The 27129-nt window shown below is 50.5% G+C and overlaps 1 protein-coding gene and 1 long non-coding RNA gene across 5 annotated transcripts in view; one reads left to right on the top strand and one right to left on the bottom strand.

The window, feature by feature from the left end:
- The window catches only part of CRY2 (cryptochrome circadian regulator 2), a 34384-nt gene extending 9304 nt beyond the window's left edge, over positions 1 to 25080 (top strand). Inside the window, exons 4-13 of one of the 4 annotated variants that reach the window (XM_049647608.1) lie at positions 1720 to 1862; positions 3482 to 3666; positions 4407 to 4495; positions 9292 to 9432; positions 10611 to 10922; positions 11167 to 11318; positions 11441 to 11643; positions 11978 to 12070; positions 13277 to 13418; positions 22822 to 25080. In XM_049647608.1, the coding sequence (XP_049503565.1) occupies positions 1720 to 1862; positions 3482 to 3666; positions 4407 to 4495; positions 9292 to 9432; positions 10611 to 10922; positions 11167 to 11318; positions 11441 to 11643; positions 11978 to 12070; positions 13277 to 13416 (1458 nt within the window). In that variant the 3' untranslated portion in view covers positions 13417 to 13418; positions 22822 to 25080. Of the gene's footprint in view, positions 1 to 1719; positions 1863 to 3481; positions 3667 to 4406; positions 4496 to 9291; positions 9433 to 10610; positions 10923 to 11166; positions 11319 to 11440; positions 11644 to 11977; positions 12071 to 13276; positions 13692 to 13714; positions 14138 to 22821 lie in introns of those variants that run through there. The other 3 variants (XM_049647615.1, XM_049647619.1, XM_049647630.1) reach the window with 3 other exon arrangements.
- Positions 24979 to 26367, bottom strand: LOC125934321 (uncharacterized). Its single transcript, XR_007461317.1, has 2 exons — positions 25893 to 26367; positions 24979 to 25206 (listed from the first exon to the last, which is right to left on the bottom strand). It is a non-coding gene; the product is annotated as an uncharacterized LOC125934321 (long non-coding RNA).
- Between the last annotated feature and the right edge of the window lie 762 nt (positions 26368 to 27129).

Genomic DNA, 27129 nt, shown 5'->3' with positions numbered 1-27129 from the left:
CCCTGTCTCCTCTCCTTCTAGCACCTCAGAGGCCAACCCAGCAATAGCCCAGAAATTCAGACAGATCATTCAGCCACTCAGCATATAATAGTCCTTCCCCTTACTCACTGTTTTAGTTGCTCACTGTCAACTGTAGTCTGGAAGCAGATGATCTGACTGTATGTCAGAAGGTCACTCAGTCGCCTAACACATCATTCACCTCACTCCATCTCATGTAGACATTTTATCATCTCACATCATCACAAAGAGAAAGGTGGGTACAGTACAATAAGGTATTTTAAGAGAGCGACCACGTTTGCATGACTTTTATTACAGTATATTTTCTAATTGTTCTCTTATTATTAGTTACTGTTGTGTTAATCTCCTGTGCCTAACTTACAAATTAAACTCTATCATAGATAAATACGTGTCGGAAAAAAACAGTACTATATGTAGGGTTCAGTGCTATCTGCAGTTTCAGGCATCCGCTGGTGGTCTTGGAACACATCCCCTTCAGATCAGAGGTGACGACTGTATATTTATTGAGCTTCTAGTATGTCCTAGACCCCCTGCTAGGTACTAGGGTAATGCTGAATGAGACAGCATTCTTGCTCTGAGAGTTCACACGCTAATGTGGGAAATAGACAAGTAATGGGCAGCTTCATTGCCATATGGTAAATGCTGTGATGGAAAAAGCGCCAGTTGTGGGAAAATCCTATTGAAAGAGAAGGTCAAGGAAAGCTTCTTGGAGAAGGTGGCATCTAATAATATTTTATTACTATCTGCAGAGTTATGAGTATTTAGCAATGTCATCTATATGAATTGCTAAACACGGTACCTGGCTCATGGTAAAGGCTCAATAAATGTTTAGTCCTGTTATCCTAGACGAGGGATAGTCAGCCCTCTCAGGACCCACACCACAGACAGAGCTAGTCAGGTCCCTTATGGAAAGGGCATTTGCCCTGGGGGGTTAGAGTTTTAAGGACCATGGCCAGAGACTTTGGTTGGAATATGGATTTCTTCTTGACCGTCATGTTCTAGGCCTTTCTGTGAGTTATCTGTACAATCTTTTACTGGGCCAGCTTTCTCCCAGTATTGCAAGGAAATCTAGAAAATTCTACTAGAAAACACTAAAGACTTAGAAAAGAATTCCTTTATTTTTTAGCATGTGGCCCCTCTGGTCTGATTTCTCTGACCTCTGGACTAAGAATTGCGCCTCCTTCCCCGACTTGCTGAGAGAGCTGGGTAGAGCCTGTGAGCTCTGTTTGCTACTGGCCTCAGGAGTGTTGCCGTGGAAACCATTAGGACACTTCACATAGCACAAGTCTGCCAAGAAAACCAAGCCAGAAGTTTGCAGGGCCCTGAGGAGCTCCGGGAAAGGCATGCTGGGCGCTGTCTCCACCAGTAGGCCTCCCCTGGGAGCGTTGTATTTATAGCCACTTGCTGCAATCTCCTACCCCCAGGACCCCAGCAAGCATACAGGACTACCCACCTCTCTCTTGATTCCACCAGTCTCGGGCTCCACTGTCGCCATGCTGTTGGCCTCACCTCAAAGACCTGCTCTCCTCAAACCTGTGAACCTCAGATTGTTGGCTTTCCAGTTCAAATCTTTGTCCCTAGTTTGTTCTGCAGCCCACTCTGACAGGTCTCCAGATTTGTTTCCTGCAAGGAAGGAGCAGAGTTCTCTGCTTCATTTTCCTCCCCAAACAGTGTTTAGCATAACAGATTCTCTCCCCACAGGAATGGGGGGTGACCCGCTTGACCTTTGAATACGACTCTGAACCTTTTGGGAAAGAACGTGACGCAGCCATCATGAAGATGGCCAAGGAGGCCGGTGTGGAGGTGGTGACTGAGAACTCTCACACTCTCTATGACCTGGACAGGTGAGAAATGGGTCCCTGGGCTCAGCTTGCCAATTATGGGAGTTGGTGGTTCTGGCCCCTGCTGAGCAGAACTCTGGGAGGTTTACCGATAGAGCCACCTGGCACATGAGGTATGGCATTTTCTAGAATCTGGAAGAGAATGGGCCCGAGTTGGGGCCTGTGGAACAGATCACAAAGAGCTGTACCCGATTTGGGTGCAAAGAGGCTCACTAAGGCTGAGGGATGGAAGCAGTGAGGATCCCCATGCAAGGTCTTCACAGATCTGCCCCTAATCTGTTGTCCCGTCCACTCGCACTCCCACTTGTGTCCTGCTCCTGAAAGGCTGCCCTCTGACCTCAATGGACCCCACCTGGTAACCTTCCTGACAGAGCTCTATTCTCATATACCCAATTTCTGTATCTAATGTGAGTTCCCCGGGCTGCCCTGGCTATCTGGGTTTCCAGGCCATGTATTTAGATGTTGTGCAGGAGGCTCTAGAGATCCCTGCGGGGGGCTGATAACTACAGAGCAGCCTCCTTCCCTAGGGACTGGCCTGTGTGCTTTCAGAGTGTCTAGGAGGAAACCCTCCCCTCCCCTCCCCTTCCCTGGCAGAGCTGTCACCCTCCTGCTGCTGCCGCTGCTTTTGCTGCCAAGCCAGCAGCCATCCCTGCTCCCTGCCCCCCCCCCCCCCAAGCTAGTGGTGGCTGCCAGGAGGCCAGGTCACACATCTCTGCACGTGAGCTAGCTCTCAGGAGGAGCGGCTGGGTGTGGAGCTCCTCCTCCTGCCACGTGCCAGCCGAAGGGGAGGTGACTGCAGGGGCAGCAGCCAACCTCACATCCCCAGCGAACCTACCCAGCCAGCCAGTTCTTGCGTAAGCTGCTTCTTGGCCAACAGGAAGAGCCCTGGGAGTCTGGCTCCAGGCCACCCCAATGCATTCTGTATAAACGGCCTCAGTTTTCCTCAGTCCTATATCTTCTTTCCTTAACCTGAGTTTGTGTCTGTTTCCCTTGCTCGTGAAAACAACAACAACAACAACAACAACAAAAACCTTTGAGAACTACCAAACGCCCTTTAAATAGTTAGTGCTATTGACCGCAGCCCCGATCTCTGATTTAGGAAAGATAGTCTGTTCTCCATGTCTCTGTTCTAACAAATTGGGACCAAGAAGGGAATGATTTTTCAACAGAAGAACATGCTTGCAGTTCTTGTCAAAGGACTTCCTGAAGGCTTATGCCGGGAAAGACAGGAAGGGCCGTGGGGATTCCCATGGCGTGGACACACAGGCTGAGTACCAAGAAGGCTAGTGGGGACTTTTCTGTGATTAGAGAGATCCGGTCAGTCTCTGTCTTTAGGAGGCTCCACGTCGACACCAGGGAACCTGGAATTGAGTCCCAGCTTTGGCCCCGCCTTGCTCCATTACCTGAGGCACCTGCTCCAGCTCTCTGGGCTTCATTTTCCCTCTCGGTAAAATGGAGATGTAGCCTCCCTTGCCCCTTCCTTTCCACTTAGGGGTGGGACCTGTGAGTGGATGAGGAAAGCCACCCTCCAAGCCTTCCAAGTCTGGGCCGTTCTCTGGGAGGGCAGGGACCTGAAGTGAAAGGCCTCATGCGTGACATCAGGTGTGCCTTGGGATTCCCAGGATTATCGACCTGAACGGGCAGAAGCCACCCCTTACCTACAAGCGCTTTCAGGCCATCATCAGCCGCATGGAGCTGCCCAGGAAGCCCGTGGGCTCCGTGACGAGCCAGCAGATGGAGAGCTGCAGGGCCGAGATCCAGGAGAACCATGATGAAGCCTATGGCGTGCCCTCCCTGGAGGAGCTGGGTGCGTACTTCCTGACCCAAACCTCCTCTTTTTTGTAAGATAACTTACTGGGTTTTTTCTCCTCTGTCAAAGTGATGCGTGTTATTACAGATGTTATAGAAGGAACAGTGAAACAAAAATGGAAATAACAATCACTGTTACCCCCCTGCCCAGAGATGACCACTACTGATTTTGGAGCATGTCCTTCCAGTCTTTTTTTCTGTTCTTACTCATGTACATCATCCTATGTTATGCTCCTGTTTTTGTACTTTTCTCTCTCAGAACACACAGGCACAGTCTAGTGCTGGCATCAGTGGGCTCCCCGACACCAAGATAACTAGTATCGTTTCCATTGAAAGGGGGTCTGTCAGCCCCTCAGGTCACTGACTGTACCCTTTCTCCCCTTCCTCCCCCATCCCGCGTTTTTTGATCCGAACAAAATTAGCCTTTCTCACCTGAAAACCACAGTCATTTCCAGCCAACCTGATAGGGCAAGCTGTACAGGATTGTTCTCATCTGTCTTGAATGAGGAGTGGCCGGGATAGGGAAGGCAAGGGAAAGGAGATAAAAACGTGACAGTGGAAAGAGAACCAGGATGACCTGGCACATGTTGAAATGTTAGGATGATCTCAGCGCCAGCAGCACCTAGAACACATAGTTCAGTTCCCACAAGGTTCAAAGAACACAATGTGTCGAGACTTGTTGAGCTGTCACTGGAACGGCCTGACCTCTGGTTCCGTGACCTGCTCCTCCTCTTGTAGGGTTCCCTACTGAAGGACTTGGCCCGGCTGTTTGGCAAGGAGGAGAGACAGAAGCTCTGGCCCGCCTGGATAAGCATTTGGAACGGAAGGTATGGCCCCCGTTTCTGTGACACACAACTTCAGATGCCAGGATCCAGGCAGCAGAGGATATGAGAGTCAGCTTCATGTCCCTTAGTGCCTCTTCCCTCAGAGTGGTTGAAAATGAAAAATATTCCGAGGCACCTGGCTGGCTCAGTCAGTGGACCATGTGACTTGTGATCTCGGGGTTGTGAGTTTGAGCCCCCCGTGGGGTCTAGAGATTACTTAAAAGTATATATCTTTAGGGGCATGTGGGTGGCTCAGTCGGTTAAGCCTCAGACTCTTGATTTCGGCTCAGGTCATGATCTCACGGTCTGAAGATCCATGCTCAGTGGGGAGCCTGCTTCAGATTGTCTCCCTCTGCCCCTCCCCAGCTTGTGCGCATGGGCGCTCCCTCCCTCTCCCTCCCTCTCTCTCTCTCTCTCTCTCATTCTCTCTCTCTCTCTCTCTCTCATTCTCTCTCTCTCTCTCTCTCAATAAATAAATTTTTTTAAAAATTTAAAAACTAAAAATCTTTAGGGCTCCTGGGTGGCTCAGTCGGTTAAGCGTCCAACTTCGGCCCAGGTCATGACCCTGCACTTTGTGGGTTTGAGCCCTGCGTCAGGCTCTGCGCTGACAGCTTGAAGCCTGGAGCCTGCTTCAGATTCTGTGTCTCCCTTTCTTCCTGCTTCTCCCCTGCTTGCACTCTGTCTCTCCTTCTCCCAAAAATAAATAAACAGTAAAAAAAAATTTTAATAAAAATCTTTAAAAATTTTGAAAAGAAAAAGAAAAATCTTCCTGATGGCAGTAACAACAATAATAACGACTACCATTTAATGAGTGTTTACCACATGCTGGTCACTGGGCTGAGTATTTCTGAGTTAAGTATCTGCTTGCATTATTTCCTATTTTCTTTTCAACATCCCTGCAAGGTAGGTGTTAAGCTCTCCATTTTACAGATTAAGGTTTAGAGTGGATATAGAGTGGATAACTTGCCTGAGGTCACACAATTAACAAGTAGTGGAATGAGATCTTGTTCTACGTGATTCCAAAACTTATACTAGGTTGCTTTTCGTTCATCTTTGTACAGGCTCCCCTTACTGAGAGGGTGTCTGGTCAGTGAAGCCCAGAAGATTAATTACTTTGTGTTTCTGTGTCCCATCTTCACCTTTTGCTGGGCCCCCTCAGCATTGATTTCTGTATTTTTGGACACAGAGAACAAATGGTCCACCTCCCAATAAAGTGGGAATTGGCAAGGGGAAGGAAAGAGGTGGAGGCCTCAAAGGCACTCCTTAATAATGTCACACGGCTTCCATGACCCTAGGATTAGAGGAGCAGAGACGGTTCTCATGATTGAGTCAGCTCCTGGTTTCCTGCCCACCGCGGCTGTTTTATAGACTGATAGACTGGTTCTCAACTTTTTGTATTCTCAGATGGGTGGGCATTTGGCCCAGCAGCCAGGTGATAACAATGGAACAAGGAGACTAAGGCAGACCTACAAGGGAAGAATGCTTCCCAGCCCTGGAGGTGCCTCACCAGCAGTGAAAATGTGCCACAGGACCCACCTCCCTTGGGATGGCCCTATCTTCGTGTTACCGTCAGCCACCCCAGCCAGCCCCACCAACTTAAAAGGATAAGACTGATGTCCAAGGGCTATGGGGAGGACCAGCTGTCCCTGTCCACATAAGGAGCTTTACCCAAAGATCCTTGGGTACAGAAGAACACAGGCTGGGCTCAGGGGGCAGAGTGGTAGAGATCACAAATGGGATGGCAGGACTAGAATAAGACTGACAAGCATAAAGAGCTAACTTAATGATCTCATGGATTATCATCACCTTAAAAGCATTTTGTGGAGGGCTGTCCCCTTAGATCATGAAGTCAGGGTCCTTTTCCACATGCCCCTGGAGGGTGTGGTCTGTCATGGGGCCTTGTGTCAGGACCCTTCAGACTCAGTGGTGGTCAGAGGGAACACTGTGTCCTACATTCTAGGAGAAGAGAAGGTGCCTGTGAGCAGAGTGTGACCTTGTCTCAGGAGGTTTATTTCAGTCTTCAGTTCTCCAAATCTGAGGTGAACATCTACTTGTGTCAGGATGGCCTAGCTACTAAAAAGACTGCCCAATGAGGCAAGCAGAGAGTCCGCTTCCAGAACTAGTCTATTGTAGATGATAGACATGAAACAAGGAATTACAGGGTACTCTGAGGGTTAGGAAAAGAGCAGTTCAGAGTATTAGGGGAGCAAAGAGGAAGGGAGTTTTATTAATCAGTTTGTATTTGCAAGTTGGCTTTTGAAAAAGGGAGTTTTTGAACTCCGTTAACTAGGAGTCCAAGGTGTAGCCTTTAGGTGGATCCAGGTGTCCAAGTAATGGTACCAGGAATACATTCTCCATCTCTGAGCTCTGAGGTAGGCTTTCCTTGAGCAGTGGCAAAGTGGTCACCAGAAGCTTATTTTCGGTCTGCTAAGCACACCAGAGGAAGTAGTGTGCCTCTTTTCTAAAAGCTCTGAGAAAAGTCCCGAGGAGTGTTTTCATTTCACTCTGGATCGGGTCATGTGACAGTCCCTGACTCAATCACCACGGCCAAGGAAGGGGTGTCTCCCTGTCAAACTACTCCCAGAGTCAGAAGGTGAGCTCGGCTCCACTTTACCCAGTTGGACTGAGATTAGGGCAGGTTGGATCACTGCAAGGAGACTAGGTGCTGTCACCAAAAAGGGGAGACAGTGTGTGATCTTTATCCCTGGTTCCCCAAAATAGTAGAAGAGGGCAAGCATCTCTTTATAAAAGTATCCCTATTTTTATTTTATTTTATTTTATTTAATGTTTATTTTTGAGAGAGAGAAATAGAGTGCGAGTGGGGGAGGGGCAGAGAGAGAGGGAGACAGAATCTGAAGTAGCTCCAGGCTCTGAGCCATCAGCACAGAGCCTGACGCAGGGCTTGAACCCATGAACCGTGAGATCATGACCTGAGCCGAAATCAGACGTTTAACCGACTGAGCCACCCAGGTGCCCCTCAGTATCCCTATTTTTAAATGAGAAAGGAATGATGGAACATTTTGCAACCTTCAATGATGACTCATTGTGCATCAATGACTACTAACCCCATAAAGAGAGACAGTCAGGCATTGTGTCCCCCCGCAGTCTTGCCAAAGAAGTCAAACCTGAGTCCAACCCAGTCTCTGGTACCGGCCACCAGTTTGCAGCAATATACTGTGCGTGTGCAATCAGCAAAATGTAGACTGCGGGAGTCAGTACAAGTCAAATGGCCTGGGTTCTTCGCAGAGAACCTTAAAGGGAAAGAAGGAAATGACAGGAAGTATGTAGACTAAAAAAAACTTAAATAACAGTGACTCTGCCCCCAGTGTGGAGAGGGGATTAGAGGGCGACCAGAATAGATGCAGGGAGATCAATTGGGAGCCTGTCACAGTCGTCGAGTCTACATCTTAGCCTGATCCAGGTTGGTGGCAAGAGTGATGGGAAGAAAAGGACAGATTTGAGGAATCTTTGAACAGTAGAATTGACAGGACTTGGCCACAAAGAAGTCACAGGTGATGGCCAGGCCTTGGCATGGACACCCAGGTGGATGACGGTGCATCTTCTGAGATAAGGATGCCCGTGGAAGGGTGGTTTGAAGAAAAGAGTTGTTACACTTCCAGGGGCCTGGAGGGCAGTCAAGTAGAAATCCTGGCAGGGAGGTGGATGGAGTGATCTGGGAATCCAGCTAAGCAGCAGCTAAGCATCCTGGGCTGGAGCCACGGACATGCCGATCCTCCGTAAAGAAGTGGTGTTGGGAGCCACGGGACTGGACGCTCTCCCCCAGGAACACAGTTGAGTAGGGGACCCAGCACAGAGCCCTGAGATGCCAGCACTGAAGGGGTTGGGAGGGGAGGCAGCCAGGAGTGTGTGGAGTCCAAAGGCCAACAGAACAGAGGGTTATGGAGACGGGAGCAGGGTGAGATGTGCCGAGAGGTCCAAAACTATGACAGGAAGTGCCTGCAGGACTCAGTGGCCTGGAAACCACAGAGACTTTGGTGGCAGGCAGCTTGGTGGGAGTGGGTGAGGGCAGAAGCCAGACCCGAGTGGGCTGAAAAGTGAAGGTGGGTGTGGGGAAATGGGCTGTGAAGAGAGGAAAGAGGACCAAGAGTAGAGGTCTGCAGGGTTGCTAGAAGTTACTAGGAGTCCTTCATTTTTTTTTTCTTTGGTTTGCGAAAAAGTGAGATGACTTCCCCAATATTCTTGGAGTAGAAACTGGAGAGAAAGATACGGAACATGCAAGAGAGGGAAGAGGGGCGGGCTCCAGAGCCAGGCAGAGGCCTTGGCCTTGGGCAGGGTCACAAGAGGGGGTAGGTGTAGATGCAGGCGAGTTTGTAGATTCGGTGGCTAAAGGTTGAGGAGCTTTTCTCCTGAGGGCTTCCGTTTCCTTATTGTTGGGAAGGAAAGTCGTCTGCTGGAGGGTGGCGGGGAAGTGTGGCGTAGGGGGTCTGAAGAGGGTGTGAAGTTTGTGAAAGAGTCATCAAGAAGAGAAAGAGGTTCTAGGAGTGGAGCAAGAGAAAATAGTTACTAGATGTCGGTGGAGTCTGGAGTCAGAAGCTAAGTGCCCCCCAGCCCTGTCTCTTACCGCCTCTGTAACCCCAGAAGAGGCACATCACCCTTTGGGCTTCGTTGTTCGTTTCCAAAAGGAGGCGCTGAGAAATGCCGCCTCAGAGGATGGTTCAGATCAGATGGGAGGACGTGTATGACAGCGGGCTCTGAAGTCACGCTCCGTGCCGGCGCCTCGGGGTTTTTTTCTCTAGCATCCCGGCCTTTCCTTTCTTCGCCTTCTCTTCCCACTGCAGGCTTGGGTTGCCAACTATGAGAGACCCCGAATGAACGCCAACTCCCTGCTGGCCAGCCCCACGGGCCTCAGCCCCTACCTGCGCTTTGGCTGCCTCTCGTGCCGCCTCTTCTACTACCGCCTGTGGGACCTGTACAAAAAGGTGAGGGGCGGGGAGGGCAGTGCACCCTGCGCCCGGTCACGGCCAAGCAGAACAGGGCTTCCGGGCCAGTCACGCACCTGAAAAGGGGCCCTTCCCTCTGACCCTGGGGATGAAGACTGGGCTGTGGATGCTGGAGGTGCTTCAGGTTGTGTACGGTCCAGAGGAGGTCGGGAAGAGTCCACATGCCGGAGGTGGCGGAGCCCAGCGCCACCCAGACCGCCGATCTAAATAAAATCTGTGTTACCAGGTAGAACAGGTCAGGCAGAAAAGCTGACCTCAGGGTGTGGCCCTTGAGGTGGCAGATCTGCTGCCGGCAGGTGGACAGGGGCAGGCGCTCCGGCTGGGAGCCCGGGGGGGCAGGGCCGGAGCCAGTCCTGAGCCGAAGAGCACGGGAGCGCTCTGTGGGGCTGTGTCCGGTGGGTGGGCTGGGGGGTCCACGAGCAGCCGTTGCCTACCAGTAATGAGGAAATGAGCTGGAGGGCTGAGTGCAGGGCTGTGCCATGTGGACGGTAGGCACGTGACCCTGTGGTCATGCCCCCACCGCCCAGAAGGAAAGAGGGCAATACATCTGACTGTCCACCCAACTATCCACGTTCATCAGATCATCCTTCTGTCTGTCCTTTCACACTGCTTCCGTGTCCTTGCCAGTGGCGGGATTTTGTGGCATGGGGTGGCTTTGTCAGTTTGGAATCTTGTGATTTCAGGAAGGTCACTATTTGCTGGGAGGTCTGATCTTTTCATTCCCTCACATCCCCAGATCCAGGCCAGTGTGTGTAACTTGTTTAACCAACATCTAGATGGAGCATTTTTTATGTGTGCTGATAGGAAAACTCCCTTTGACTCTAGAAAGTGGAACCAAACAGGGACCCCTGAGGATGAGGATCATGGCCCAGGCCTGGGGAATTTGGTTCCCGGTGCAGAGCCCTGTGGCAATACCCCTCCCCACTGCCTGACTCTGCAGCCATCGTCACCGCGCAGAGCAGCGGCACAGCCAGGGCCTGGGCTTTCAGCCTGTGGGCACGCTGGACCACTGCTAAGGCACAGTCCCGCCACACGTCTACGGGGTTTGGAGCCACCATGTTCGTGGCAGCTCCAGATTCCCTTGTGGGGGAGGCCTGAGCGACATGGTGCTGAGAGCCGGGTGGGTATTTGCATCCACATGCTACCCCCAACCCCAGGTGAAGCGGAACAGCACGCCCCCCCTCTCCCTGTTTGGGCAACTCCTGTGGCGAGAGTTCTTCTACACGGCAGCCACCAACAACCCCAGGTTTGACCGCATGGAGGGGAACCCCATCTGCATCCAGATCCCCTGGGACCGCAACCCTGAGGCCCTGGCCAAGTGGGCCGAGGGCAAGACAGGCTTCCCTTGGATTGACGCCATCATGACCCAGCTGAGGCAGGAGGGCTGGATCCACCATCTGGCCCGGCACGCTGTGGCCTGCTTCCTCACCCGCGGAGACCTCTGGGTCAGCTGGGAGAGCGGGGTCCGGGTGAGTGCTCTCTCGGGGGAAGCTGGCCTGTTCCTTCTTGTCAGGCCCAGCAGGGGCAGCCCTCTTCTGGGCTGGGGCATGGGGTAGGATCCCCGGATCCTGGGCATCCCCTCCAAATCCTCTCTGGTTTGCCCTCCGCAGAAGGGCTTTGGCTCTCCTCCATGGGGAGATGTGTGGTAACTTGGGGAGAATCATGGCAGGAGGTCCTCAAGGTGGCTGATTGTCCCACACTGTCCCCATCTAGGTATTTGATGAGCTGCTCCTGGATGCAGATTTCAGTGTGAACGCGGGCAGCTGGATGTGGCTGTCCTGCAGCGCTTTCTTCCAACAGTTCTTTCACTGCTACTGCCCTGTAGGCTTTGGCCGCCGCACAGACCCCAGTGGAGACTACATCAGGTGAGGATGCGGTCCAGGCTCTCTGCTCTGGCTGCTGTGGCCCGCTCCTAGGATGAGACACCCTTGACCCTTTGAAGGAGAGTGCCAGTGTGCTGACCGGTTGTCCGATGTATGTGTTTCAGGCGATACCTGCCCATATTGAAAGGATTCCCCTCTCGATACATCTATGAGCCCTGGAATGCCCCAGAGTCCATTCAGAAGGCAGCCAAATGCATCATTGGTGTGGACTATCCCCGGCCCATTGTCAACCATGCTGAGACCAGCCGGCTCAACATTGAGCGAATGAAGCAGATTTATCAGCAGCTCTCCCGCTACCGGGGACTCTGTAAGGAGCCGCTACTCCCACCACCATCCCCTAGCTCACTAGGGGCAGGACAGCACCTACCTGCGGGCTCAGAGGGGATTTCCAGATATTTGCAAAGGGAGACTGAGTGCTCTCTTTTGAGCTGTTAAGTTGACTTGACTTCCCAGGGCACAGGGCACTGTAGGCCAGGCTGGACGGGGCCTCTCTTTGTCGTGGCCACAGCGGGAAGCGATGGAGCCCCAGTGTCATGGCCCAGCACCCCCTTTCCCACCACCGCATCTTGTTTTCAACCGCCTGGTGGCCCTCTAGAGTCCTGCGAGATTACATTCTGATCGTATCCCCGCCTCTCTCCCAGGTCTGCTGGCTTCTGTCCCTTCCTGTGTGGAAGACCTCAGCAACCCGGTGGCAGAGCCCAGCTCGAGCCAGACTGGGAATGTGAGCAGTGCAGGTGAGTAGCAGCTGGCCTCCTGGGGCCCGTGTCCACCCGGAAGACACTGCAGAACTACCACCAGTTCAGTCATTGAGGACTGAGGACAGAGGCCGGAATGAATCTGTGCCCTTATAGAGAGCTTATATTCCTCTTGGCAGAGACAAATAGTAAAGGAACTGTGTAAGAGCATTTTTGATAACAAGTGCTTTGGGGGAAAATAAAATTGAATGACCTGGTAAGAGAGGGGCTGGGGAAGGGGGATTCCTTCAGGCTCTTTAGAGAGAATTAGTCAGGAAACCCCTTTCTGAGCAGGACCCTGGTAACAAGCAGAACCAGGCTTTCCAAGAACTGGGGGAAGAACATTCCAGGCAAAGGGAATAGCAGGGAAAGACCCAGAGACGAACGAGCTTAGCCCATTCGAGGCACAGAGGAAGGGAAGCCCATGCTGCTTGGCATACCCCGAGGGAGGAGCTAGAGTGAGATGGGGACCAGGTGTGGCAGGAGCGGTGTCACATGCCCCCCCCCCCCCAGGAGGAGTAGGATTGTGTCATCAGCGCACTTAGGAAGCACTGAGGGGTGGTCAGCAGGGTGAAGGTGTGTGACCTGACCTGTGTTTTCAAAAGCTCCCTCCGCCTGCTGTGTGGAAGGGACAGTGTGGTGCGGGCAGGCCCAAGGACAGGGAGACTAGAAAGGAGGCAACCGTGGTGGTCCAGGCAGGAGGGAGCAGCACAGTCCGGTGGTGGCAGCAAAGAGAGGTCAGGCAGTCTTGCCGAATTCTTCACCTCCTCCCTTCAGCTCTGGGATCAATGTCAGTAAGAGACCAGCAAGAGCTCCAGGGGTTTTTCTAGTTTGCCAAGCCAGGCTAGCTCCACAGATGAGGGTGCTGCTTGTTCCTGCTTCAGGAGGCTGATCCAGCGTCTCCGAGGGAATGCCTGACCTTCAGAGCAAGGGCAGCAGACACGCCAGAGCAGTCTGTGGCCTGGAGCCCGTGGGATTTGGGGCCCAGAAGCTGGCCCTGCCTCCAGCAGGCCTGGTCATGCCCTCCTTAGACATTTCCAGGCAAGGTCGCTGCTGAGAGAAGACCGAGGGGCGGACCTGAGGAGCAACTCGTTGGCATGGCTTTGAGGCAGGCTCCCTGCCCCTGGAAGAGCTGCCGTTGCACAGTGTCGGGTCCTCTTGGCTCCATGCAGGGTCCTTGTGACACTTTGACCTGCTTCTCTACAGGCCCAAGACCGCTACCGAGTGGCCCAGCGTCCCCGAAACGCAAGCTGGAAGCAGCCGAGGAGCCACCGGGCGAAGAACTCAGCAAACGGGCGAGGGTGGCAGGGTTGCCCGCCCCAGAGCTGCCGAGCAGGGACGTCTGAGAGTGAGTGACAGTGCAGATTCAGCTGGAGGAAGGAGGTGGGAGAGGTGGACAGGGGTCTGGAAAACTACTGCCCTGCCAGCTGAAGGCTAAAACCCAGCAAACCAGATGAAAACCTGGTGGCGACTGCATGATTTTTTCTAGGATTTCAGCTCTAAATTTCTTCCATTCTGACTTCTATACCTCTTAAATTTTAAAAAGAAATTTAAAAGTAAAGCGTTTTTCTTTCTTTACCAGCTAAGGAAAAACCTTTCTTTTTTTTTTTTCCCCCCCCCTTTGGCTCTTTCTACCTATCAAAGTGAGGCAAATCCCACAAAAAGAAAGCAGAGCCCCGGAGAGGAAGTTGTAGGAGAAATGGCCCCATGGCAGGATCTGAGGATGCTCCTGGACCTTCTGCCCTCGTGGATGGGCTGTGTTCCGTAGGCAGGCCAGTGGAGGGCAGCACTGACCTTCAGAAGACAAGCAGAGGGCTGGGCACTGCTGGCCAGGCCCAGCCCTGCCTGAGGACCAGTAGAGTCTGGCTGCCCATGGTCTCTGCCTCTTGAAGCCACTCCTCTGTTCTCACCTTCCTCCTGGCCTTGGCTCTGCACTTCCCTGTCAGCACTCAGCTTTCTTGGAAGCCCCCTGAATGTCATTTAAAAAATAAAAATTGGCTCCCTCCCCAGAGCAGGAAAGGACTTTTATGCCTTTCTTGGGGAAATATAAATTACTCTTCTCTTTGAGTCATCATCCCAGGCTGTTCTTTATGTGCCATGTCTGCGTCATTAGATTGGAGAGGATGCTTTTTCTCTATGGAGCCCATGGATTCTTTTTTCCACACCCTTCCATTTCAGGGCCAGGTGGGGCCATCTGATTTGAGCGGCTAAGCTTGAGTGCTGGGTGAGACAACGATTGTTTGATGCTTGTGCCCTTTACCCTATGAGGCTCTTGGTCATAGACGTCACTGATAGATTTGTGCTGGCTTGTTCCAGAAGCACTGGCAGGCTTAGATACTACTCTCTTAGTTATCTCTTAGCTCTTTGATACTAAGCAAAGTTCATTCTGCCTTACAAATCTGGACCTTGCCAGGCTGTCACTCCCGACTTTCAGGTGAGAAGATCAAAGAATAGAGAGGTTAAATGTCTGGATCAAGGTTGCTCAGTAAGCTAATGGCATCCAATTCAGCATGAAATTATTGCCAGGAGCTATGTGAGGTAGGGGAGTATATGCATATAAGATATGTGATGATGCCCACCCACCAGCATTTAACAGTCTGCTTAGAAAAAGAAGGCAAATAACTCCTAATTCCTAGACAGATGATATAGACTCTACATGCTTGTCATAAGCCAGCGGTTGGTGGGCTGGAGTGATCAGGGAATACAGTACAGAAGTTTACACTTGGGGCTAAAAGGTAAGTTGGATTTAGACCACAAGGAGGGCATTTTGGACAAGAAAAATAGCTTAATGATTATATGATCTTGTACAAGTTAGTTAACTGTTATAAGACTTAGTTTCCTTACCTGTAAAGTAGGTTGTTACAAAGGCTAAATGGTTACATTTATGTGTCTGATAGGAGCGCGGGGCACTGCTGGTAGTAGGAAAGCTGTCTGCTCTGGCTCGAGCAGACAGGGGTTTGTTTTTCTCACCTAACAGGAGGCCCTAATGCGCGCCTTGCTGGTTTTGAGTTGGTTCAACTATGTCAGAGCCAGTTTCTCTGAGATTCTCTTGCTCTGTGGTGTCAAGGTGGCTGCCACAGCCTCTGCCATCAATTTCTCATCCAAAGCAAGAAAGAAGAGACCACTGTGCTCATTTATCAGTAAACACACACCAAGTGAACGCAGTTTGCCAGACACTTTTGTGCACATGAGGATACTGAGACGTGCTGAACAAGACTGACAAAGGCCCTTCCCTCTTGGGTGCATCTTGGTGGGAGGAGACAGACGGTAAACAAGTAGATATAGTCGAGAGGCTCTAAGTGGTATGAAGAAAAAAATAACGTTGGTAAGAAGATAGAAAGTAAAGGTTGGCCCACAGTGGGGGGTTGCAATTTTAAGATTGGAGAAGAACAAACAAACAAAAAGATTGGGAGGGGATGCCTCTCTCCCTTTTCATCAAGAAAATAAAAGCTTTCCCAGAATACCCTTCTCCCAGCTTTTCATGTTGGTCTCATGAGCCCACACTGAGTCACAAGGCCACCTCCAGTGTGGGAAGTAGGGATCCAGGTTATCAGGATTGGTTTAGACCATTGGTTTTCCAACTTGAGTGAGAAGCAGAATCCCCTGGAGGATTTGTGAAACCACAGATTGCTGGGCCCCACCCCCGGAGCTTCTGATCCTGTAGGTCTGGGTTGGGGCCTGGGAATTTGCATTTCTTTTTTTTTTTTTTAATGTTTTTATTTTTGAGACTGAGAGAGACAGAGCATGAGCAGGGGAGGGTCAGAGAGAGAGGAAAACAGAGAATCCAAAGCAGGCTCCAGGCTCTGAGCTGTCAGCACAGAGCCCGATGTGGGGCTCGAACCCACAGACTGTGAGATCATGACCTGAGCTGAAGTCGGACACTTAACCGACTGAGCCACCCAGGCGCCCCGAGAATTTGCATTTCTAACAAGTTCCCAGCAGCCGATGATGCTGCTGTTCTGGGACTGTACTTTGAGACTCACTGACTTAGACCAATCATGAGCCACTGTCTGTGCCGGTCCGTGACCCACTGAACAGAATCAGGGTTTTGGTAGCTAGGAAGTGTGGGTACTGGTAGGCAGCTAACAGCGTCTAGGTAATAGGCAAGGCAGTTAGCCCAATGCCTGGCTCATAAGTATCCAGTAAATGGTAGCTATTATTATAGATATCATCACTATTATTTTAGAAGAACATAAGGCTACTGTTGGGTTGGAGCCTGCAGGGTCTTAAATGTCAGGCAGGTGAGTCCTTGTACTCTGGACACTAAGGAGCATTTTGGAACAGGAGAGTGAACTGATCAAACAGGCGTTTTTGGAAGGCATTGGGCTGGGGTCTGCAGAGGAAACGGTGGCAGTGGGGGAGCCAGCTGAGACGCGATAGCAGTGACTCCAAGTAAAAACATTACAAGGGTGCGGACGTCAGCCTGTCTCTGGCCTGGCCACCCAGGAGATTATCCGTTGGCCAACTGGGATCTTAAGGACTGATTCTCAAGATTTACTATGCCCTTAATCATGGCTAATTGCTTGGAAGTGGGGGGCTAGGAGGTCAGAGGACAAGACAGACTGGGGAAGAATGCACGTGTTCTTTGAAAACCCTGAGAGAAGAGAGTATACTTGGGTTTCACTGGATGCTGGTGGTAGTGCCTGGCCCCCAAGACATTCAGCATCCTTATCTGTAAAACAGTGATAATAGCATCTTGTCACCTGCCCTGCCAATCGAGCACACGTTAGGGAAAGAAAATGAAAACCCGTATGTGCAAAAAAGCCTTTGAACAAGGTCAAATGCACCATGGAGATGAAATCACATTACCATCTTGTACATGCTTCTCAGGGTGTCTTGAATTGTGTTATTGTTACTTTAGCCAGAGGCAGCCCTCCGGGCTAAGTGAACCACAGAGCTGTGGCCACGTGGCCAGAGTTGACACGGGACACTGAGAAGCAGGAGACTTACCCTTCTCCCCTCTTCTCTTGGTCAGCATTAGTTGTGTGACTTGGGGCAGGATACCTGGCCTTTCTGAGACTGCATCTGTAAGGTGTGACTAATCATTCTTCACCAGCCTGAAGGCTCCATCCTGAATCTTCTGAGGCCCCATTTAGCTCTGAGCTCTGTGGCTTTGTGATTCCATTATTTCTAATGCCTCAGAGCTATGGCAGTTCACAGGACAGACAACAATTTACAGTGTAAAACATGCCTTGATATCAGTAGGTTTCATGCTTACCTAAAACCCACACCAGTGTCTGTTCTGCATTTGGTGGTATTGTACAATGTTCACTAAACTGAAAAATAAGCCAGTCTCCAAATAGCTATCATTTCAGAGGCTTCCCAATAATCCCTAAAGCTGCTGACTGCTCAGGATTCCATTAGCCTCGAATTGTGTACAGATTTTTCTTATTGGTCCAATTGCTTTGTCATGGGGGAGCAGCGCACATGATCCATTTGCCCATCGGCTGGCACACAGTGGTTGTTGAGAGAAGCCCCAATTGAATACAGAAGTCTCCTGGCCAAGGGTCACCTCTTCCCCTCCCCTGCCCACAGGTCACCAAGCTTGGTTAGCCCTGGGGCTTCACTGCAGAAAACCTGACGTCTGGAATCTCTTTCTTGTCGTTTTGGCACTTCTGTTGTGTGTCCCTCATGTGAAACAACGTATGGGAAAGGCAGCGGGTGACCTAAAATGCTACACAGTAGATGTGGAGACAGTGGTACTCTGGTCTTACGCTCAGACCAGTGTCTGCGTTGCCATCCTGCACTCACTGCCTGGGAGCCTTCACCCGAGTTGCCTCACCTCTCCTCACCTCTCCACTTCTCACTTCCTGACCTGGAAACGAGAAGTTGGGACTCAGTGTCCCTTTGCACTTTCCCAACCAAGTAGCTGTTGGCTGGCTGACATCCCCTCCCCTTGCTGCAGGATTTGTATGGTGCAGGAAGGGCAAGGGTGTCACTGACATGAGAAATGAGACGGAGCTGAGAGCCCTGCTTTGTAGCCCATCTCAGCCCATCCAAGCCCGGCTGCGCCTCTGTTCCTCCTTCTTCCTAACTTGCGAGCTGGTGGCAAACCCTCTGCCCCTTTCAAACTCCTGGGCACCGAGACCTGGTTGCAGGCTCCAAAGTTTCCGCCAACCTTGAGCTGTTGGGGTATCCTCTGCTGATGTAAGCTCCTGCGTGCACATCATCCACACGCCCCTTCTGGGCTAGGGTCAGGGGAAGGGTAGACTCACAGACTTGGATTTCTTGTTAGCATCTGGCTCACAGGTAGCCTGGGGGTAATTCGAACAGCGGGTGCACTGAGGGAGGCAGTCATTAACTTACTTTGTGTTCAGCTGCTGCTTCTGTGTTTCTTACATTTAATGACAGGTTGAAAGAGTTGGACAATTGAGAGATTGATTTTTCAGTGCATGTTTTATGAGTTGATTTTTCCCTTGGTGCCTCCCCCTACCTGTTCTTCCCTTTCTTTTAATGCTGCAGTCGTCATTTTCTTGCAGGGCCTCCTTTGATTTCTCCAGCCCACGTTTTTTTCTGCAGACTTATGCCCTGGCTTGAGAACAAGAGCACAGGAACTACCTAGTTACCTGCTGATCAAGGAGCTTGAGTAACTAGTTGACCAGGCCTTTGACTGATTTCGTGGACAAGCACATCCTGGTTCTTCCAAACCTTGGTTTTCTGTATTTGTGTTTTTGAACCCATCACAGAGGGACTTGGGTCACAGGGGCTTATCTGAGGCCCACACACTGCCATCTCCCTTCCTGAGCCTGCCCCATAGCGAAGTCACGCCCAAGTCTACATAGGTCTGAAGTGCTAGCATTATAGCCACCTGACTGCTTATATTCTAGGCATTGGTTCTTTGTATTGTTGCTTTCCTTTGGAAAATGTTTAATTGTGATGCAGAATAATTGAGGAGCTGACAAATACATTGCTCAGATTTTAGATGTGCAGGAACAGGACATATCTTATGCTGTCACAGCAGACTGGAATACCCACTCACTGCCAGTGTGCACCAGATGCAGACAGGAAATGTTGCACATTAAATAACATATCCTCTTGATTACTGTGCTTTATGTGAGATTTATTATAAGCCTAATTCTAATTCAATGAATGCCATCCACAGATTGTATGATGGGTCATTGTCGCTGTGGGGCGTAAAACAATCATTAAGGTTGACAGGCAAAGCATATTAGAAAATAATCTTATAAATTTGATTAAAGATACTTGCAAAGTCACATTAATTCCAAAATAATGTTTTCTATACATATGGTGACTTGGGAAGTCTTAGGCCATCCCCTGAGAAAACATAATGAAGATAAGCAGCTAAAAAAAAGAGAGAGAAAGGATTTTGATACTTTGCAATGAAAAGACAGTTTAAGCATTTGAATTAAACCTGTCACTGAAAAGTGCATTTTTTTTAAAGTTTTATTTATTTATTTTAAGAGAGAGAGAGTATAAGCAAGGGAGGGGCAGAGAGAGGGGGGAAGAGAGAATCCCAAGCAGACTGGTCTTGAACTCACGAACTATGACATCATGACCTGAGCCGAAATCAAGAGTCAGACACTTGGGGGTGCCTGGGTGGCTCAGTCAGTTAAGCATCCAGCTTCGGCTCAGGTCATGATCTCACAGTTCATGGGTTCAAGCCCCACGTCGGACTCTGTGCTGACAGCTTGGAGCCTGGAGCCTGCTTCTGATTCTGTGTCTCCCTCTCTCTCTGCCCCTCTTCCACTCACACTCTGCCTCTGTCTCTCTCTCTTTTAAAAATAAATAAATGTTAAAAAAAAATTCTTTTAAAAGAATCAACACTTAACCAACTGAGCCACCCAGGCACCTGAAAAGGGCTTTTTTAACCAAAAGCAAGTCAATGCTGTTAGCAAGTACATGGATCCATTCATTATTCAGGTGATCTCAGGAGTGAAGGCAGGGCTCTTGTCTACTCTTCCATAAAGGCCCCATAGACCCTGGACAACCGCTATGGAGTGCCATTGCCCATTGAAATAAGGGCATGTCTCCTCCCTGTATGGTCAAGATGGAGAGGGAGCCTGGAAATCCTTAGTCCCTTAATACATACCCCAAATCCTCTAAGGCACTCACTCATCTTCTATTGCTAAGCCCTACCTCTATAAGCAACAACCATAAGTACTTAGAGACAAGTTTGCCAGAAGCTGTGACGATCACTGGTTACAATTAAGCAATTTGCTTACACAATTACGCTGCCTAGTGTTCGATCAGAGAATCTGGAAAAGGGGGGGTTTCTCTCTCCCCGTTACAAAGATTTCATTGCTTCAAACTCTAGAACAGTCCTGTCAGATATACAATGCATGCCACAAGTATAATTTTAAGTTTCTAGTAACCACATTAAAAAGTAAAAAGAAAAAGTGAAATTAATTTAATAAAAATGTTTTTTTTTTTCCAACCATATATAGGCATTGGTTCGTAAACCCTTTTTTGGGTTACCCATGCTTTGGAGAGTCTGATAAAGGATGGATCCTCCCCAGGGGCACCTGCGTGGCTCAGTCAGTAAAGTGTCTGACTTCAGCTCAGGTCATGATCTCATGGTCTGTGAGTTCGAGCCCCGCGTTGGACTCTGTGCTGACAGCTTGGAGCCTAGAGCCTGCTTCAGAGTCTGTGTTTCTCCCTCTCTCTCTGTCCCTCCCCCACTCGCACTCTGTCTCCCTCTCTCTCTGCCAAATACAATAAAAACATTTAAAAATTAAAACAAACAAAAAAAAGGATCGATCCTCCCCAGAAAGTTGTAGCTATTCATACACACAGAACAATGTGCACAGAACTTCAGGGTCCTCATGGACTGCCCCTTAATCCTATCCTTGGACCACAAAGGGGCCAAGAACCCCAGAGTTAGAGCCCATATTCTAAGGAATCTTCATGCACTCTTTATCCTCCCCCATCCCTTAAAGGTGGAGAAAACAAGATAAAAAGAGGTATTGGGTAAGAGGACCTGTATGGTACACTCTCCATTCCATTCAGGAAAAATCCCGAGTTTTTCAGTTTCAGAAGAAAAGTCATCTCTGGCTTAACAGGGGCCACAGAGAGACCTGTGTGTAAAATATATATCACAGCATGTTTCAATAAACATGTATACTTCAGAAACAAATACATTTATTTTTAGGAAAAATATGGCTAGGTCATTTTGGTACAAGCTTAAAGGAAAAATTATTGAAAATAATGTACATTTTAAAGAATGAGGTACTCAGACCATCTGGGTGGCTCAGTCAGTTAGGTGTCTGACTCTTGATTTCAGCTCAAGTCATGATCTCACAGTTCGTGAGATCGAGCCCCACATCGGGCTCCTGTGCTGACAGCACAGAGCCTGCTTGGGATTCTCTCTCCCTCTCTCTCTCTGCCCCTCCCCTGCTTACACTCATGCACGCGTTCTCTCTCTCTCTCTCTCTCTCTCTCTCTCTCTCTCTCTCAAAAATAAGTAAGTAAAACTTAAAAAAAGAGTGGGGTACTCAGTACTGACTCATTCAGGTATCACTCTTACATTTGCTCTGTATTTCACCCAGCTTCTGGATAACGTATCATCATCTGGATAAAATCTTCAGATTTAACATTTGTCTTAAAAGAGTTGCATGTGTCAGAAGACTGATTCTGAATCTTTGACTCTTCAGAGCATTTTCCCTCTTCCGTTAAATTCTAAACTTCCATTTATATTGCTTGGATGCATATTAGTTTCCATGCTCCCATGTTGAATTTCTTTTTATAGTCCCTAAAAGTCTTGATGAGCAATACTAGAACATAGAGATTACTTAATGGCAAAAATACAGGTGTCGGCATCAGACCTGGGTTTCATGGTTTGGCCCTGCCCCTTTTGATGCTATCGTCCTAGGCAACTTATCCTGTCTACCTTCTGTTTTCTCATTTGTAAAACTGGAGGCCATGTCTTCAGGATTAACAGGATCACGGGGAGCCTGGGTGGCTCAGTTGGTTGAGCGTCCGACTTCGGCCCTGATGGCACAGAGCCCAATGTGGGGCTTGAACTCACAAACCGTGAGATCATGGCCTGAGCCAAAGTTGGATGCTCAACCCACCCAGGCTCCCCGAAACTGTACAAACTCTTAATGGAACCCTGCATGTCTCTGTGCACTCTCAGGTTCACTGGACCCATTCAAATAGGCAGCCCAGCACTAAGACAGGCTTACCCTGTCCTCTGTTAGCAGACATGAGTCCGTTTCTTCTCTCTGCCCCAGATTCAGAATGTCATAAATATTTAAAATGATTCTTCCTGGTGTCTCCACCCCCACCCCCCCATCTTGTAGCACTTCGCCAGGGTTCTTTTATCTATATGTGGAAATTTGTTCACTGGCTGATTCTAAACTCAGTCTTTGTCTTCATCTTCAAATTACTGGTCCCAGCTGGCTTCTCTTCCAGCCATATTTTTCTGAATATCTCTGGCAGCAGCCATTGTGCCTTGCTGTGAAAACTGCCCTTGTCCTATCAGAGCAAGTGTCATCCAAGGCCTCGGTTGAGTCTCATAGAGCCTTCTCCTCCTCCTTTCCTGCCCTGAGCCAAGGAGGCCCAGAGGGTCTACAGGGGATAGCTGGTTCTGTGTCATCACCTCAGAGGGGCAGTGTTCAGGCACCCGGTGGCATCCCAGCAACAGCCTCGTCCCCAGGCCTGTGCAGTTCACTCTAGGCTCTTCTCAGTTCCCAGCCTGAGTGTCCCCCGAGAAGCAGACAGAGGAGTTTGTGTCCCTGGGCAACTAAGCGGCCTCCTGAATGCTCCTTTTTGCATTTGTTTTTCTCTTTCAGCTGCAGCGCTGTAGCTCCACGAGCGAAGCCTGGGTGCCCGAGCAGCCACCGTGGCAGCAGAGCGCGACCTGCAGAAAAGCTGATCACCGACAGAGATTGAGAGAGCGAGTGTGCATGTGTGTACGCGTGCGCGGAGGATGGAGTGGTGTGCCTGTTTGCGTGTGCATGCCTCTGTTTACACTCTTGTGATTCCGAACGCTGCTGGGGCTGGAGGAATACATATAGCAGCTTCACCTCAGCCTCCAGACACCAGGCTAGAGGTCATGGCAGTGACTTTCAGCCAAACCTGTCCCTGTGAGCCAGCTCCCTTGTCTGAATAGAAGAGTAGAAGGACCCTAGCTGGGATCCTGGCCTCTGCCCCCACCCCGACCCTGAGCCCTCCCTCCCTCTCTCGTCACATCAGACTGAGGAGCGAGCGGGAGGGCAACATGGCTGGCTCTGGTCCAGAGCCTGGGATCCTAGAAGCAGCCCTGCTGAGTTCCTGCTTTATGACCCTGGAGGCTGGGCAGGCTGGAGGGGACAGATGCTGTCCAGACACAGTCACCTGGCCTGGCTTCTTTCTTATTTTAAGATTTCCTGCCACTGGCTCCTCGAGACCCCTCCTTGGGCATCTGGGACTGAGCATGAGGCTGTAAACAGATCTGAAAACTTGAGGTCGCCATGGGGAGGTACAACCAGCCACCTGACTGATGTGCCATATACATAGTACTGGAGACGGTAGCCTAAAAAGAGCATCTGCCTTTCTGGGGCTGAAAACCTAAGGTTCGGAACGGAATCCCAGCTTTTATTCTTCCTTCCTCAGAAGCTGAGAGCCAGCCCGAGTGCTGACTGTGGAGTCAGCGCCTCCACCAGGAGGAAGCCAGGTTCCTGGTGATAGAAGGCCCCCTGGCTCCCCTGGCTGTACCACAGTGCCGCCTGAGGTCAGCTGACAGCCAGGAAAGCCATTCTATCCTGTGGTCTGTAGGCTTCTGGGGCCTGCCTGGGGCTGGTCAGCATCCAAGTGCTGTGTCAGCTCTCGCAGTAGCTGGATGCCAAGGACCCCGGCAGGTAGACTCAGGTGGGAACTGCCAGGGACAGTTGGGAAATGTCCAGGTAGAGACTCCACCCAGCACACCAACCCTTCCAGAAGCAGCAGGTGGGAGGTTTGACCCCGAGAAGCCAAGGCCTTGCATTCCAGAAGTGGCCTGGCCTCCCACCTCAACCCTCCCACTGTTGAAGGCCTGTGGAGAAAGACATAATGAAAAGGACTGTGTGGTCAGCTAGAGCAAGTCTTCCTTCCACCCTGTGGCCTGCACTTGAGCCACAAAGTGAGAGTGTGTGTGTGCGCGTGCGTGTGTGTGTGTGTGTGTGTGTGTACAGGTGCGTGCGTAACTGGGAGGCTAATTCCTCTATGGATTTGTGTCCTCACCTGTAACATTAGGCTGGCCTCTGGGCCTTTTCCTCTCTACCTCCCCTGTGACCTTTCCTAGCCTCATAGCTGTTAACTCCCTTGGCCCTAGCCCTGTCCCTCACTGTCCTCCTCTGTCCTCGGACCAGAACCCTGGAGTCAGGCTTCTGTCTCCTACAGCTGTCCGGCACATCGACAGGCTTCTTCCTGAGATGTCCTCAGGTTTTCTCAGCCAGAGAGCTGCCTTTAGAGTCCAACTGTTGTATGTCTGTCACCCTCACTACAAATGTCCCGTAATCCTGTGGGGGAAGCAAGGCACAGGTGATGGTGTATATTCACAGCATTGGGTTGGGGTCTTCTCTGTTCCCCAGCCCCAACCAGGAGGAAAGAGAATTCGGGGTTGTTGTCAGAAGGGGAGTAGAGCGAGCCTTGGAAGGCTGTTTTGAGAACTTGAGAAGGCCGGAGTCAGTATTTATTTAGCAGCACATTCAAATATGAGGATGATTCCCTTTTCCTGCCTGTTAGATGATGGCTCTCTTCCCCCTACTTCACCATCCCTGGCAAGCTGGCCCATCCCCAGTGGAATAGAGTGGTTCACTCCTGGAGCTGGGAGGGTCAGGGTGAGGAGAGGGTGCGTCTGGTGGCCCCGAGCTCCGAGATGGCTTCATGCCTTCCCTCTTCTGGCCTAGGTGTTCGCAGGGCTGCCACAGTGTATTGCCCCAAATCCCGATCCAAGGGCCAGCGTGGGGGAGAGATGGTCGCAGGCAAAATGCACTTTATACAGAGATTTTATTCTTACTGAGAAGGTGTGTTTCTCCCACATTTTGTGAATATTCACTTGTTTCATAAATGTCTGATACTGTCTGACCAAAGCTGTGTTGTTGTCAATCTTGTGGGAGGTCCGGTAACCAGGAATCAGTGAGCCTGAGCCTGAATGAAGCCTTAGGCCAGACCATCTTGGTTGTGCTGGAACCAGGAGCTTCTCACCCTGCCTGAGACTTGGCAAGAGGGAGAGGGATGGGTAGAGATGGAGGAAGTGGGAGGTCCCTAGGTGAGTGGCCAGAGCAGACTAGTGGCAGTTTCACAGCTTGGCCAAGTTGGGGGGTCAGTCACCTAGAAGGGTACAGAGCACTCCAGGCCCAGGATTCTATCTTGCAGTGACTCAGCCTCTTGGCCCACCTAAACCCCCCAGGGCTGAGGATCAGTCCGTCCAGGCAGGGCTCTCTCCAGGTCCTCAGTCCATCCTTTATCTTGACTCAGCCACTTAAGCACTGTGTGGTGTGAAGGGGACGCAGGCAGCAAGAACTCTGACTCTAACCAGGTGATCAGCATCTGCCCGGCTTTTTTGCCTCATGCCATCTGGCCAGAGAGTGGCCCCTCTCTGCAGTGTGTGTGGGCTTTCCTATGATGACTTCTAGCCTTGGATCACTGGAAGAGTTTTGTTAGCCCACACCACACACCAGCTTCTCGTGGGCAGGGGCTCAGGCAGGGCCCAAGAATACACAAGCTGTCCCGCACAGAGTGAGAAAGTGGAAAAGGGGAGAAACTTGGCCCTGGGTTTCATCTCATTCTTAACTCTGCTTTGAAACTCCTTCCCACCAAGACCTGGACCTGTCCCTCCCTCTCTCCCGTCTCCTGGCTTCTCTCTAATGTGTCTCTGGCTTGGCCTCAGGAGCTAAGATACCTTTGTTCTTGAGCAAAAGATTCTGGAAGATGGAATTGTCTCACACATACACACTCCTGACCTGAGGACGCTCTTAGTTGAGGCAAGCACACACTCTTAAGCAACAATTATTAGCCATTATGACATGACTGCTTTCCTGGGAGCAAAAGCCAGGCATCTGAGCAGCAGGTGGTTGCTGTTTGGTCCTATGAAAGGAGGCTGAGCTAAGATAGCAGGAAAGGTAAAGTGGCCACTCCTCTAGGCCCACAGGCAGGGAAAAGACCTTTGGCACTCGGTAACAGGATGTTCTCGGTGCTGGAGGGGGAGTTGTTTCTGCAGAGCTTTCTGGGAGCTACATTAAAGGAAAAGGGGCTAATTTGACCAGTTGGCCGTCCAGATTTGCAAATAGGATCCCACAAGTTGTGAAATAGTTTGCCCCTTTTTCTAAGAGAGGTAAGGACAGGGGTAGAGGACAGGACCTCTGCAGTTCTCAGGAGACCAGAGAAACCAGTGAGGTTTGGTCAGAGGCTCTGTGACCTACCAAAGCTGGGGCCCTAGGCTTGGCCAGCAGTTTGAGTGTCCAGCAGTCCATGCTCTGTAAAATAACTCACAGGCTTAGACTTCTTAGGGGAGAGACCGGGAGGGAGCCATGGCCCGAAGTTAGCAGGGGTAGAGGTGCTGGAGGGAACAGAGGAACCATTAGAAGAATCCCAAGAAGTCAATTATGGCAGCAGGAGGAAAGGCCAGCTCCTAGTCTTAGAATGTGAGAAACCAGGGGTGCCTGAATGGCTCAGTCAGTTGAGTGTTTTGACTATTGATCTCAGTTCAGATCTTGATCCAAGGGTCATGAGTTCAAACCCTGCATTGGGCTCCACGCTGGGCAAGCCTGCTTGAAAAAAAAAAAATTAAAAATAAAGAATGTGAGAAGCCAGCTAAGGCGTGCAAGAGAGAGGTGTTCTGCAGGAAATGAAATTGGGATGACAAGTGAGAAGGAGAGAAATCTGATAAAGTCCCGATGTGAGGGAGGAGAAACAGAAAAACCAGGAGGAAAGGTTCAGTTCACCATTAATAGCTGTTTGGGGCTAAAGGTGGGGCTTGGGTCAATCTTTGGAGAGAAGACCCTCTAGGGAGAGTCCATGAGAGGTAAGGGGACAGGGTTGGGTAAGACCTGGATCCTAGTGAGGAGGTGGGGTGTTCCCTGCCTCTGGTGACAACATATTTGTATTACTTTTCATCCTCACAACAACCATGAGAGGGG

This window comes from Panthera uncia, chromosome D1, assembly GCF_023721935.1.
Source record: "Panthera uncia isolate 11264 chromosome D1, Puncia_PCG_1.0, whole genome shotgun sequence".
Lineage (NCBI taxonomy): Eukaryota > Metazoa > Chordata > Mammalia > Carnivora > Felidae > Panthera > Panthera uncia.
The sequence above is the reverse complement of the archived record's forward strand: the minus strand, read 5'-3'. Positions and strand labels throughout refer to the sequence as shown.